The sequence below is a fragment of the Carya illinoinensis genome, chromosome 1 (assembly GCF_018687715.1).
Source record: "Carya illinoinensis cultivar Pawnee chromosome 1, C.illinoinensisPawnee_v1, whole genome shotgun sequence".
In the NCBI taxonomy this organism is placed as follows: Eukaryota; Viridiplantae; Streptophyta; class Magnoliopsida; order Fagales; family Juglandaceae; genus Carya; species Carya illinoinensis.
In genome coordinates, this window is record NC_056752.1 from 7,732,527 (window position 1) to 7,747,630 (window position 15,104).

The 15,104-nt window shown below is 36.3% G+C and overlaps 1 protein-coding gene across 2 annotated transcripts; it reads left to right on the forward strand.

Moving 5' to 3' along the window:
• The first annotated feature begins 549 nt into the window (after window positions 1–549).
• LOC122308920 (RPM1-interacting protein 4-like) lies at window positions 550–14,898 on the forward strand. Of its 2 annotated transcripts, none has more exons than XM_043122209.1 (4): window positions 550–1,141; window positions 13,195–13,785; window positions 13,983–14,171; window positions 14,557–14,898. In XM_043122209.1, the coding sequence occupies exons 1-4, from the start codon at window positions 1,136–1,138 to the stop codon at window positions 14,584–14,586; spliced, it is 816 nt and encodes a 271-aa protein (XP_042978143.1). In that variant the 5' UTR covers window positions 550–1,135; the 3' UTR covers window positions 14,587–14,898. The 2 variants fall into 2 exon arrangements, with proteins under 2 accessions (XP_042978143.1, XP_042978137.1); XM_043122203.1 differs by lacking the exon at window positions 550–1,141 and adding an exon at window positions 3,008–3,905.
• Window positions 14,899–15,104: the final 206 nt, after the last annotated feature.

The following is a 15,104-nucleotide window of genomic DNA, read 5'->3' on the forward strand; positions in this document are numbered from 1 at the left end:
ATGTAGTAATATATAAAATAATGTTAATAGTAGTAAAATATATAAATATAATATAATTATTTTAAAAAGAAAAAGAATTTATTATTAAAAAATTAATTTTTTTATATAAATTTTATATATATTTTTTATAATAATTACATAATATTTACATACTCACGAGTATACATATAATTTCTCTTCTTATTTATTTAAGTATAAATATGCAAAAAATTAAATAATATATATTTTTATAGAGAAATGATTTTTACAGTCGGCGTGCAGTCGCTTTGAAAAAAATAAATTAATATGAGACCTATATAAAAAAGAATTATTTTTATAATTTTTTTTATTCATTCCGTACAATCATGAAAAGAAAAAATATTTTTATAATTTTTTTTATTCATTCTGTACAGCCGTTTGCATGCCGACTGCATCTAGCAAAGTCTATTTTTATATTAAATAAAATAATATAATATATTTTTGTCTACCATTAAATTAAATAAAATACTTTTTATAAATTAAATAATATCTTTTTAACTAATATATTTGGTTTTTGTATCATGACGTAGCCTAAATAACCATGGAGGTCAGCTCTTAGCAGAAATGTTTCCCAGGCAAAACAGAGGAGGACGACCCGTATTTAGACGGAAGAAGACAAACACTGCTTTACCATCGCCCTCCAATGGATACCGAAGTCAGCCGCCATTAACAGTAACGGCGTTAAGGAAGAAGACCACCACTAAACGGTCGCTTTTCTTGAACGAATCATTTAAGGAAAGCCTGGTGATTGCCATCGTTTGGTTTCGTTTCTTCCACGCCAGTCTCCAGCTTTTAATTGCATAGTCAATTTCGGAGTCAGGAAGCAGCAAAATGTTATCTTAAACAGTAGTTATGGTTGACACTCCGAGAGAGAGAGAGAGAGTCGTTTCAAACTAGGAAGAAAGAGCTTTTACAGAGAGAAGAGGCAGAGAATGTTCAAACATGACCGGTGACGCCGGTTAACTGGTTGATAAGCCTCTCTTCAAAATCCTCTCTTTCTCTTTAGTTTTCTTGCTGGGCCAGTTTTTTTGTCTGAATAATTGTGGAGGGTTTGATCCTAATAGCTAAAACTTCTTGAAGAATTTTGCCTTTCATTCCAAGCTTGGTGGACAGAGCAATGACTGTAAGCTTATACTCTTCTTTTCATCTCTATATTGCTTTCTGCTTGGTTGTTTAGAAAGCTGAAGGAAACAGCACAAATTGAGTGTCTGCATCTTTTCCACTTTGTTCTATTGGGTTTATTTGAAAGGAACTTTTTGTGTTTTCATCAGGCTCTGATAAATTGATAATATTAGCTCTAAGATTGTATTTTCTTCTTTGGTTCCACATTTGTGCTGCTATTCTTTTTCTATAACGGGATGCTGCTATTGTGTGGAAATGGAACTTGTGAAAAATTATCTAGGTATCCAAACAGTGGACTCCTTCTGGGCCTTAATTGTTTCTTTCTGTTTGAATGAGCAATGCTGCTGTTTTTGAATAATTTTGGTTACGGAAGAAGAAGCATTAACAAAATGGGGGGATTCAGTTTATCTGTGTCTGTTTTGCTATGGTTTTTTGGTTTGTTTGGATGAGTGTTGACAGAGATAACCAAACATCAGTGTTTTCTAATTCTGATAACTAAGAATCTCAGCAAAGATATCATGCTGAAAAGTTAAAAGTTTGAATTATTTGTTTAAAAAAGAAAAAGAGTTTGAACTCTTGCTTGAATAATGAAGGTGTTTGAATTAAAATAAAAAGATGGGCAGATACAACTGGCAGTTTGGGTGTGTTGGATTTTTTTTATTGGGTAAGTCATGGTCTACAAATCCGGTTTCCTTGGTTTAACCATGCATTTTCAAAGAAAACAATTCTTTTATCCGTGGATAATCACATCACACTTAATTGGTTAACTTACTTCTAATGTAGTGAGTATTTGGCTTGTTTTCATGGATTGCAACAAGCTAAACCGAACACCATCGACACCCAAAATTCTACAATCAATTGGTTGTTAGACTTTTAGTTTTCTTAGAAAATCATTTGTCTTCCCTAAGGTAGTTCACTTTATCTAAGATGATTCACTTCATCTATCAAGTATAGGTAATTGCCCTCAAATATATAAAGTGGTTGACCCTTGCTATTTTTTTATTGATGAAATAATGAGGGTAACCCAAAAGTTGTAGAAATAATAAGTAACGGTTCCTAGTCTTACCTATATAAAGGGGCTTGTATTTTCTATTAGACTCGCCCATAAAGTTCTAAGGCTAAAGACTAGAAGTCTTTTCCTTGTAGAAAATCTCTACTATCTTTTGTAAGTTTTTCAATTCTCAAATTCAAATGACTAGAGGAAAAAGATTCTATGGATCTTTTTTTTTTTTTTTTGAAAGTTTATAGTTTTTATAGTTGGTATCAAAGCCATACCTTTCAGCTTTGTGTTTGAATTATTAGCATTTCAATTTTGTTCATATAGTGGGCTTCTAAAATTCAGCTTTATTCTCTTGGCGTGATAAATTTATTTTGTCATAATCTGTGCAGTAAGAGAGTAGCCGAGTCATGATTTAGAGTACACATTTTTCGGCTTTTAAGTTTTTTATTTTTGAATTCTTATCTGAATGGTCATGTGCTCATAACTATATTAATGGATTTTACAGGCATGTTTTGACTTTGGGCTTAATTTCAAGCTTTATACATATTGATGAGCCTTTGTGCTAATTTACAGTTAATAGGTTTTTACCTATTTTAGTAGATGTCTAATTGTATTTTTTTTTTAATAATGAAGGTAATGCTACAACATCCTTATTATTTAAAAGAATACTTAAATAAATTTGGAATTTCATTGTAATTAAATCATAAGTTTTAAGGATTTATCCCTACAAGAAAATCTTTAATTTTTGTGATTCAATTAGTATAAGAAAATTATTTTCGATATCGACGGTAAAATTTGTCTTCTGCCTAAAGTGTGGATAGTTTTATTTGTTAATATTTGAAATAATTTGTCTTATAAATAAAGATAAGTAAATTTATGCTATTATACAACATTTTCCCACATGAAGGTTAAAATTTACTTAAATTCATAGTATTAAAGTTTTTTTTTTAATTTTGCAGCTGTTGTTCCACAATCATTAATGATGGTGTTTATTTTATTTCAATGCTTAATGTCACTAATTATTTTGATTGGAAAGATTCAGTTCATTTTATCTTGAGGTGTATGGACCTTGACTATGCATTCCTTGTGGAGCAACCACCTGCTGCCACGGATGCGAATGCACAGAAAGTCATTGAAAATTGCCAACAGTGAGAGCAATCTAATCACCTAAGTCTAATGCTCATAAAGTATCGTATGAATAAGAGCATTAGAGGTTCTATTGGTGATTGCACTACAATTAAGGAATTAATGAAGGCAATTGAGGAATAGTTTATTCGCTCTAACAAGGCTTTAGCTAGCACTCTTATTAGGTAATTCACTACTAAAGCCTTTGACAGTTTTAAGAGTATGCTTGCATACATTACGAAAACGAGAGACATTGTTTCTCAACTTAAGGGCTTAACAATAGAGATATATGAGCCATTCTTGGTCCATTTCATTCTTGACTCACTATTATCTGAGTATAAGCCTTTTAAGATCTCTTATAACACATAAAAGGAAAACTGGTCAGTTATGGATCTTCTGACCATATGTGTGCAAGAAGAGGAAAGGATGAAACATGATCGACCTAAAAGTGCAAATATGGTTATGAATGATAAAGTTAAGACGAAGAAATGCCAAGGTGGACCTCAGAGGAAAAGGAGGCATAATGTACCATTAAAATCCAATGGATCCAATGGCAAAAAGGTGACATGTTTCTTTTGCAAGAAAGAGGGCCATGCAAAGAAGAGCTACATCAAATATAAAGAATGGCTTGAAAAAAAAGGTAGCTCTATTTCTCTTATGTGTCATGAATCTTTTTTCATTGATGCTCCTAAAAAAAAAATTCATGGTGGATTGAGTCCGGTTCCTCAATTTATATTATGAATACATTGAAGTGTTTTCTCATAAGAAGGAAACCAACAACAAGTGAACTTCGAGTTTTCACCGAAAATAAAGGGTGTTCACAAGTTGTTACAATTGGAGTTTTTAGAATGATTATCAAATTAAGACATGTTTTGGATTTAAATAGTGCCTTTTATATTTCAGAATTTAGTAGAAATTTAATTTAGTAGAATTTAGTAGAAATCAAAGGTTACAGTTTCCTTTTTGAGAATACTATGGCTGTTTTTAAGAATAAAATTCATGTTGATTCTAGAACTTTATTTGATAATTTGTTTAAATTAGATATTCATCCTGATTTTGAGGAGAATTATCTCTCCCTGCATTCAGTTGGCATTAAGAGAAACCTTTTGAATGTAAAATCTTCTTTACTATGACATAAGAGATTATGACACATCTTTATAGAGACGATGAAACAGTTAACGAAAAGAATGGATCTTACAGGATCTCGATTTTACTGACTTTAAAAATTGTGTAGACTACATAAAGGGCAAGTAGATCAATAATAATTCTAAAGATTCAAGAAGGAGCTCAAGTATTCTTGAGATTATACACATAGATATCTGTGAACCATTTTCTACCCCTTACCTGAATGGTCAGAGATATTTTATCTCATTTATTGACGACTATTCTATGTATATGTATCTCTATCTTTTGAATGAGAATGCTCAATCATTAGATTTTTTCAAAGCCTATAACGTAGAAGTAGAGAATCAAAGTGAAAAGAAAATCAAAATCGTAAGATCTGATAGAAGATGAGAATATTATGGTAGATATACAAAACATGGACAAAGGAAGGGTCCATTTGTAAACTTTCTTCAGGAGGAAGGCATTGTTGCACAATATTCAATATCTGGCACACCACAATAAAATGGTATTGCAGAAAGAAGGAACCATATGCTAATGGATATGGTAAGGAGCATGATTAGTAAATTTAACATGCATCTTTTCTTGTGGAGTGAAGCTCTTAAAACTACAGTGTATATATTAAATAGGGTTCTATCCAAGTCTATCTCTAAAACCCCTTTCGAGTTGTGAAAAAGGTGGAAACCTAGCTTAAATCATATACACATATAGGGTTGTCCTGCTGAAGTTAGTATTTATAATTCTAACATAAAGAAGTTAGATCCAAAGACAATTAGCGGTTTCTTTCTTGGGTATAAAAGTAACTCTAAAGGAAATAGATTTTATTGTCTCAGTCATAGCCCTAGAATTGTTAAATATAAAAAAGTAAGGTTTCTTGAGGATGTTGAATCCAGTGGGAGTGTGAATCCTCAAGATGTCACTTTTGAGAAAACACTTAAACATGCTACTTTGCCTTCTTTTGAAGGAAGAATAGTTGTCTTAAGGCAAAATAGATCGCAAGATCATGCGATGACACCAATTTAAGAATAGCGTGGCCCCATAAATGAGGTTTAATATGAAGTTATTTCACATTTACAGTCTGAGCCAATTGAGTCATATCCTAATGACGAAGTAGTAGCCCTAAGAAGATCTTCAAGAATACGTAGGCTTGCTATTCCAGATGATTATATTGTAAACCTAACTAAGTCTGATTTTGATGCTGGATTTCCAGAAGACCCAATTACGTTTTCACAAGCCATGAGTGGAGACAAATATACATTTTGGTTGGATGCCATGAGGAATGAGTTATAATCCATTTATTAGAATCAAGTCTCGGATCTCGTCAAATTACCAGAAGGGGCAGCAACAATTAGCTACAAATGGGCTTATAAAATCAAATGAGATTCTTTTGGTATTGTCAAAGGATATAAGGCTAGACTTGTTGCTAAAGGATTCACTCAGAATGAAGGCATAGATTACCATGAAACCTTTTCTTCGGTCTATAACAAGGATTCGTTGAGGATTATCATGAGTTTAGTAACTCATTTTGATTTAGAGCTACATCAAATAGATGTAAAAATGGCTTTTCTTAATAGGGATCTTGATGAAGTGGTATACATAAAACAACCTGAGGGTTTCAATGATGACAGTCAAAAAATGTGTAAGTTAAAGAGGTCTTTTTATGGACTGAAATTGGATTCCCGTCAATGGTATTTAAAGTTTCACAAGATTGTTATCTCATATGATTTTATCGAGAATCTTGTTGATCAATGTCTATACCTTAAGGTCAGTGGGAGCAAATACATTTTCCTAATCCTATATATAGACGATATTCTTCTTGCAATTAGTGATTTGGGATTATTACATAAGACTAAACAATTTCTCTCCTAAAACTTTGAAATGAAGGATATGGGTGAAGCCTCTTATGTCATTGGTATAGAGATTCATAGAGACAAGGAGCAAAGAGTCTTAGGACTGTTTCAAAAGGCCTACATTGAAAAAATTTTATAAAGATTCGATATGAAAGATTGTAAAGCCTCTGTAGCTCCCATAATTAAAGGTGATCAATTTCATAAAGGTCAATTACCTGAAAATGCATTGAAACAAGAGCAGACAAAAAGTATGCCTTATGCATCTGTAATGGGTAGCTTGATGTATGCTCAAGTTTGCACCCATCCAAACATATGTCTAATAGTTGTATTATTGGGTCACTATAATTCAGATTTTCAACATTGGATAGCTGCAAAGAAGGTGATGCAGTGTTTGTAAGGAACTAAGGACTAAATGTTAACCTACAGACATACAGAACTTTGCAAGTGGTTGACTATTCAGATTCAGATTTTGCCGGTTGTGTAAATAATAGAAAGTCTACTTCTGAATATATCTTTCTTTCTGCTGAGAGAACTATATCTTAGAAGAGTACGAAGTAATTTATAATTGTTATGTCTACTATAGAGGGCATAATTTATTGCGTTCTATGAAGTAACGAAAAAGCTTGTACATTTTCATCTAACATGAAAAAGCTTGTTGTTTGAGGATCAATCTCCATACTCTAGTGCATGTGCATGTGTTTGTGTTCCTTTCTATCATTGTTCTTTTTAATCAATTTGAGAGGCCACATGTACGTGGGAACACTTCCATTTTTCTATATTTTTTAGGGTCATACTAGAGGGACGGTAATTTGAAGTCTGTCTACATAGCTATAAACTATTTTATATACCAATGGATGTAAATTAAACATGTTTAAAACTTTTCAATAGCTAGAAGGCATCATGCAATTTGATTTTGTGTTCTTATAATGTTACAACCTCATTCTCAGGTCTAATGGATATATGTCAATTCCATTTAAACCGTTGATTTATTATTTATAAGAAAAATGATATTTACAATCATATGGTGTGCGACTCCTTTTGAAAAAAGTGGTTAAATTTGAAAACCACATAAAAAAAAAAATCATTTTATTTTTTAAATGGGCTCCACTTTTTTTCAAAAGTAATGCATGAAGCTTGCATATTTTAGGATTATATCTAATCTTACTCTATTTATAATTGTCCCTTCTCCATATTTAATGTGATGGTGTTTACTGTTATGTCAGCAGTCTGGTTGTCATTTTTTGCATTCGAGTTTTTACCCGCAAATGTCCAAATGTTATTTCGCTATTAAGTGGTCAACAAGAAGGCTACTTCTACAAGCAATATTTATAATGCATGACTTGCCTTTTGTAGCCTACAAACGTAGTGTTATTTGTTTCAATGTTGTTTCTGTTGGGAGCTTTTCTGACACAGAGACGATTTTAAATAAAGGAGGGACGAAATTTAACGTGGTTCGGCAATTGCCTACGTCCACAGATGCTGTAATTTCACTATGAAAATAATTTTACAGAAAAAATTTCCTCTGCTCACCCACTATCTTCCTCTCTTCTTTCTCTCTTCTACACTCTGTCTGCACTCTCTGCTGCACGCCCTCTCCTCACACTTAAGCTCTCCTATTTATAGGAGAGCAGATCACTACGTTGCAGCAATTTGCTGCATGATTCTTGGGGAGGTGCCTAACAATTACAAAAGTACCGAACGATGCCTAATAAACCAAAGAAGCAAACGGTGCATGGCTCACCGTTTGCTATTTTGTCTCCATCTGCAACAATCTTCCACTTGGAGACAAATGAGTCTACATATCTTCATAGCAATCATCACAGCAACTTCAAGTCATGCCTGTAAGTACGAAGTCCAACTGAAGCTATACACAGCTTCAGTTTGTCAGCAGTAACTACTTTTGTGAACATGTCTGCTGGATTCTCTGTTCCTCGAATCTTCTCAAGTATCAGTTGTCCACTATCGAGAAGAGATCGGATAAAATGGTATCGCAACTGTATGTGTTTTGTTCTGGAATGAAAGGCTGGATTCTTTGCAATAAAAATAGCACTCTGACTATCACTGTGCAGAATGCCTTTTTCATTCTTCTTTCCCAATTCCTCCAAGAATGACTGTAACCAAACCATTTCCTTCCCTACTTCAGTTATAGCAACGTATTCCGCTTCTGTAGTTGAGAGAGTAACAATCTTCTGTAACTTAGAAGCCCACGATACAGCTGTATCACCCAGCGTATACATAAATCCAGTAGTACTTTTTCTGCTGTCAACGTCACCTGCTAAATCAGCATCTACATATCCCTGTAGTTTTAAACCTGCTTTTGTAAAGCATAGTGACGTATTTGAAGAGCCTTGTAGATATCTTAAAATCCACTTGACTGCTTCCCAATGCTGCTTTCCTGGATTACTCATGTACCTGCTCACAGCTCCCACTGCTTGTGCAATATCTGGCCTTGTACAGACCATAGCGTACATAAGACTATCAATAGCAGATGCATAGGGTATTCTGTTCATGCATTCTTGCTCTTCCTCCATCTTTAGCGACTGATCCTTAGTTAGTCGAAAGTGACTAGCTAAGGGTGTGCTCACTAGTTTCGCCTTGTCCATGTTAAACCTTCTGAGCACCTTCTTCACATACTCCTCCTGCGAGAGCTTGAGAGTATCATTAGACCTGTCTCTAATAATTCTCATACCAAGGATTTGTTTTGTAGCACCCAAATCCTTCATCTCAAACCGCTTTGACAACTGCTTCTTCAGTTCATTGATTTCCTCGATGCTTGACCCTGCAACAAGCATATCATCCACATATAACAGTAGGATAATATAAGAGTTGTCAAAGTTCTTCATATAGCAACAATGGTCAGCCTGCAGTCTTGTAAATCCATTACTACACATGAAGTTGTCAAACTTCCGGTACCATTGTCGTGGAGCTTGTTTTAGGCCATACAAGTTCTTCTTTAGTTTGCAAACTAGATTCTCTTTTCCCTTCACTGAGAATCCTTGTGGCTGGTACATATAGATGTCTTCCTCTAAATCACCATGAAGGAATGCAGTCTTCACATCTAACTGCTCAAGATGTAGATTCTCTGCAGCCACAATTGCCAACACTAGCCTGATCGTTGTTAATTTTACAACTGGAGAGAAAATGTCTGTGTAGTCGACACCTTCCTTTTGTTGAAACCCCTTCACGACCATTCTGGCTTTGTAGCGCTTGCTACCATTGTGTTCTTCTTTAATTCTATACACCCATTTATTGTGCAAAGTCTTCTTGCCTTTTGGAAGCTTAGTTAGCTCCCATGTCTGATTTGACATCAGTGACTCCATCTCATCTTGCATGGCTTTCTCCCACTTGATCGAATTTTCAATTCATAGAACTTCATCATAACTTTCCGGTTCACCACTATCTGTTAGCAAGATGTAGTATAGAGATGGTGAGAACCGTTGTGGTGGCCTGATTGTCCTTGAAGATCTTCGAGTAGCAGTGAGTGGTGTACGTTGTTCGATCTGTGTATCATCATTTTCTTGATCCTCGTTCTGATCAATGTTGACTCGAGTAACATCAAAATCAACAACCTCAGGTTTCTTTGGCTGTTCCTCAGATTCAGCTTGTGACTTAGCTTTGTACAGAATCTGCTCATTAAATATCACATTTCTACTTCTGATGATTTTGCGATTTTTATCATCCCAAAATCGATAGCCAAATTCTTCATCACCATAACCGATAAAAAAACATTTTCTAGATTTGGCTTCTAACTTGTTACGATCAGTAGAATCTATGTGAACATATGATAAACAACCAAAAACTTTCAAATGGGAAAGATTTACCTTCTTTCCGCTCCAGACTTCCTCTGGTAGATCGAACTTTAAGGGAACTGAAGGTCCCCGATTAATCAAATAGGCTGCAGTGTTAATTGCATCAACCCAAAAACATTCAGGCAATCCTGAATTCAGCTTCATGCTTCTGGCACGTTCGTTGAGAGTTCTGTTCATGCGTTCAGCTACGCCATTCTGCTGCGGTGTCCCGGGAATAGTCTTCTGAAATTTAATCCCATTTGCAGCACAGAATTCTTTGAACCCTCCGTCGATGTACTCTCCTCCATTGTCTGACCTCAGACATTTTAACTTCAAGCCTGTTTCATTTTCAACCATGGCTCTCCACTTCTTGAAAGTATCAAATGTGTCAGATTTATTTTTCAAAAAATAAACCCATACTTTCTTGCTTGAGTCATCAATAAAAGAAACATAGTACCGCGATCCTCCAAGAGAAACGACTGGGGATGGCCCCCACAAATCTGTGTGCACCAACTCCAACTTTGTAGATTTTGGAGTTCTACCATTTTTCAGGAAACTAACCTTTTTCTGTTTTCCAAAAATGCAACCTTCACACATGTCGAAATCAATTGATTCCAACTTTGGTAACTTCCCATTGGATAATAGTACTTTCATTCATTTCTCACTCATATGACCAAGCCTTTGATGTCATAGGTTGGCATTTGCATCAGCAATTGTAATAGTATCTCTAATACTTGAAGTCATGTATAGAGTACCTGTTTTTGTGCCTCGAGCTACTACCATAGCTCCTTTTGTTATCTTCCACGTGCCACCGGTAAATAGTACCGAATGCCCATCAGCATCGAGTTGTCCCACAGAAATCAGGTTCCTCATGAGTTTGGGAACATGTCACACCTTCTGTAGCAACCATGCACTTCCATTGGGCAGATTGATTGTTACATCTCCCATGCCTTCGATTTTCAACGCTTCACCATCTGCTAAGTACACATTCCCGAAATCACCAGTGACATAATTCTGCATGATTTCTCGGTGTGCTGTAGTGTGTAACGAGGCTCCTGAATCTAACACCCAAGATTCAATTTGGTTGTCGACTGAAAGAAGTAAGGCATCTTGGAGATCTTCTGTTGTGGCATTAACAGAGTCATGCTCATTCTTCTTCTTTGCTTCCTTACAATTATTTTTGAAGTGACCAATCTTACCACAATTCCAGCACTGTACTTGTTTTCCAGATCTAGATTTACTTCTGCCTCTTCGGGACTTCGATCTGCCCCGATTTGAACTTATACTAGCTCCTCTACCTTTCGTCTCGAGGTTTAAAGCAGAACTGGAAGTTGATGCTTCTCCTGTATCTCTTCTGCGAACTTCCTCACTAAGAATATGGTCCCGAATATCTTGATACTTCATCTTTGTTTTGCCATAAGATTGCTGACAGCTGTTCTCATGGCCTCCCAGCTCTTTGGCAATTGAGCTAGAGCAATCAGTGCACGTACTTCATCATCAAATTCAATCCCCACTGAAGCTAATTGATTGATGATGGTGTTGAACTCATTTAGATGCTGAATAACTGGAGTTCCTTCTGCCATTCTCAAGTAGAATAGCTTGTACATCAAATGCACTTTGTTATTGGCTGATGGCTGCTCGTACATGTTCGATAGAGCTTTCATCAAATCCGCCGTAGTCTTCTCCTTTCCCACATTGTGTGCAATTGATCTTGACAGTGTTAGTCTAATGACTCCCAACACTTCTCTATCAAGGAAACTCCAATCTTCATTGCTCATGTCATTTGGTTTTCTTCCTAGGAGTGGAAGATGTAGTTTCTTCCCATAGAGATAATCCTCTATCTGCATTCTCCAGTAGGCAAAGTCTGTACCGTCAAATTTCTCGATACCAATACCTTTAGCTTCTTCTCCAACCATAACTTTACAAATGAGTTCAAATTCAAACAAACAAAGATCACCGTTGCCTTCGAAACACTCGAATTAGCTGGAAACGAGTCCGGAATGATCCAAATAGTTTGTCAGCACTATTTGATCGTCGCGATGGAACTCCAACTAGCGTAATCTAGCCCAAAATGATCTGCAACAAGTGGATGGTTCAGATCCAATGTACTGATGCCGAATCTCAAAATTTCGACCGTACGAATGAGTCCGGAATGATCCAAATAGTTGGAAAGCACTATTTGATCGTCGAAATCGGATTCCGAATGGCTTAGATCTAGCCAAAAAACAGATCTGAAAAACGGACGGTTTTGATCTGTCTGGCACGTGAGATACGCGCGCTGCACAGTGCGCATGGGCAAAGCGTGGGCGCTTGTAATACACGCTCGTACAGTACTGTGGCGTGTGGGGGAGAGTGAGGCGCGTGTGACACACGCGCCGAACCTCTCTAGGGCGTATGGGGGCGCGTGGGCGCGTGTCCTTCACGTGTCTTCAACCTCTGGCGCGCGTGAGGGCGCGTGGGCGCGTGTGGTACACGCGTCTTCAACCTCCGGAGCGCGTGGGGCGCGTGGGTTGCAGCAGATGCACGCGCCTATCTTCTAGGGGCGCGTGTAGCCTCGTTCGACCTCCGTTTTCGATTCCGTTTGTGGCAACGGATTCGTCTCGACGCGAGGAACACCGTGGAGTTGTCAAAAATTGATTTTGAACAACTTGAATTTTCAGACAGCTCGAACCAGTGCTCTGATACCAGTTGTTGGGAGCTTTTCTGACACATAGACGATTCTAAATAAAGGAGGGATGAAATTTAACGTGGTTCGGCAATTGCCTACGTCCACAGATGCTGTAATTTCACTATGAAAATAATTTTACAGAAAAAATTTCCTCTGTTCATCCACTCTCTTCCTCTCTTCTTTCTCTCTTCTACACTCTATCTGCACTCTTTGCTGCACGCCCTCTCCTCACACTTAAGCTCTCCTATTTATAGGAGAGCAGATCACTATGTTGCAGCAATTTGCTGCATGATTCTTGGGGAGGTGCCTAACAATTACAAAAGCACCGAACGGTGCCTAATAAACCAAAGAAGCAAACGGTGCATGGCTCACCGTTTGCTATTTTGTCTCCATCTGCAACAGTTTCCAATATTGTTATAACATAATGGTAGAAGCTCAATGTTTCTTTTCTCTTTGTGTCATAAAAAACGTAACGGTGGATGCATGTTTTCAATATGGCAGCAACGTTCACATGTACCGAAATTTGGCAATTGGGAGAGTGAAGAGAATGTTCCTTACACGGCTTATTTTGAAAAGGCTCGTAAGGGTCGTGGGACGAAGATGATAAATCCGAATGACCCTGAAGAGAATCCTGATCCACTCTCTGATCATTCATCTTCAGCTCAACAAGCTCCAACTTCTAGAGCCAGAGCTGAACCTGAACTTGAGGAACCAGTAAGACCAGGGACAGGAAGATCAACAACGCATGAACAGCGGAATAGGGAAGATGGCGACCTCAGGCAGTTCACTGACTCTCCAGCTAGACATGATCGTTCGGGAAGTGGAGCTAGCGGTGAGTCATCAGCACATGATCAACGTCATGGAGGCCGTGGAGTCAGTTCTGGTGAAACCCATAGAAGACCTGCAAGGTTTAGTGGTGAACATGGATCTAAGTATAGTGTTGATCGTTCGCCACTCCGCCAGGCAAGGGTCCCAGCCGCGAGAGATGGTGGTGTCAGTTCACACTCTTTAGAAGGAAAGACTTCATATGAGAGTAGCCATGGTACTGCTGGAAGACACCGAATGAAATCAGAGACTCGAGGTGATGAAACGGTAAATTTTCTTTTCGATCTCATATCCTTTTTTCTGCCAAAGATAAACTTGAAAATGTGCATGCATTTGAGCATTTTGTATGGTAGTTGAAAAAAAGGAATGATACTTTTAAATCTTAGAAATCTGGATTCTCAGTGTTTTGTTAAAACTTAATTTGTTGATGACTGTTTTGGTACGTTCCTATATGGTCTGGGTAGCCTGAAAAAGGTGTTGTTGTTCCAAAATTTGGTGATTGGGATGAGAACAACCCGACATCAGCCGATGGTTTTTCTCAAATTTTCAATAAAGTGCGGGAGGAGAGGCAGATTGAGGTGGGAAGGGTATCGGGGCCTCCTGAGACACATTACACCAACGTGCAGAACCAAGATGCTGATGACAATGCTAAGGTTTGTTATCATTCATCAATTCTGGCCTGTTTTTCATGAATGGCTCATGTTTCAGTGTTTTTTTATAGATATATATTTTATATATGAGAGATGCTACTCATCATCTCACACTCCACATTTTATATTTTTTAATATTATTTGTTATTTATTATTTTATTTTATTTTTATTAAACTAATTAAATTATTTTATTTATCATCTATATACTGCATATTTATTATAAAAAAATAAAAAAAATAAAAAAAGATGCAGTATATGATAAATAGAATTATTTTTTAAATATAAGAAAAATTTCATTAAACTAAAACAAAGGGTACGGGAGGACGGGGGTGGATGTCACTCTGATGTTTGGCTTTTCTCTTCTCTTGCTCTATATATATGTTTCAGTGCAGCTGCTTTCCTTGGGGCAGAAAATGATGCCTTTGGAGTTGTGGATAATTACAAGGTCTGTGGGACCCATAAATACCCTTGAATTCTCTCTCTCTCTCTCTCTAAGCCGAGTTACTTCTCCTGCAACCACTTTGTCTATGTGAGCTACTTTGTAAGAACATGCCATCCCCCTTTAGGTTCTTTCTTCCTTTGTATCTTTGTATCTTTAGCTGCCATGCACTATTTATGTTTGCTCTTGCTATTATATTTAGGACAATGCTAGGGTAAAGTGGTGCATTCCAAATATGCATCCTAAATATGTATATTAGTGTAAATGATTTTTTTTTCTTTTTTCTTTAAGTATTTTCTAAACATCCTTAACCATTAAAAAATATAAATTTATTAATAATTACTTCTTTAATTATTAAAACAAATTAAAAAAAATTAAAATATATAAGTCGGTACATTTAGAAATCACATTAGCATTTTCTTTATATTTATATTTTCATTGAAAAGAATGGATACAAATTCTTTTATGAGTTTTGCTACAACAAACAAAATCTCGT

Excerpts from the sequence above, each read along its gene's own strand:
- LOC122308920 (XM_043122203.1), top strand. The coding sequence starts at position 3,858 with ATGCAAAGAAGAGCTACATCAAATATAAAGAATGGCTTGAAAAAAAAG. Across the intron at positions 3,906-13,194 it reads AGAATGGCTTGAAAAAAAAG|CAACGTTCACATGTACCGAA; the intron begins GTAGCTCTATTT and ends TCAATATGGCAG. Across the intron at positions 14,172-14,556 it reads ATGCTGATGACAATGCTAAG|TGCAGCTGCTTTCCTTGGGG; the intron begins GTTTGTTATCAT and ends TATATGTTTCAG.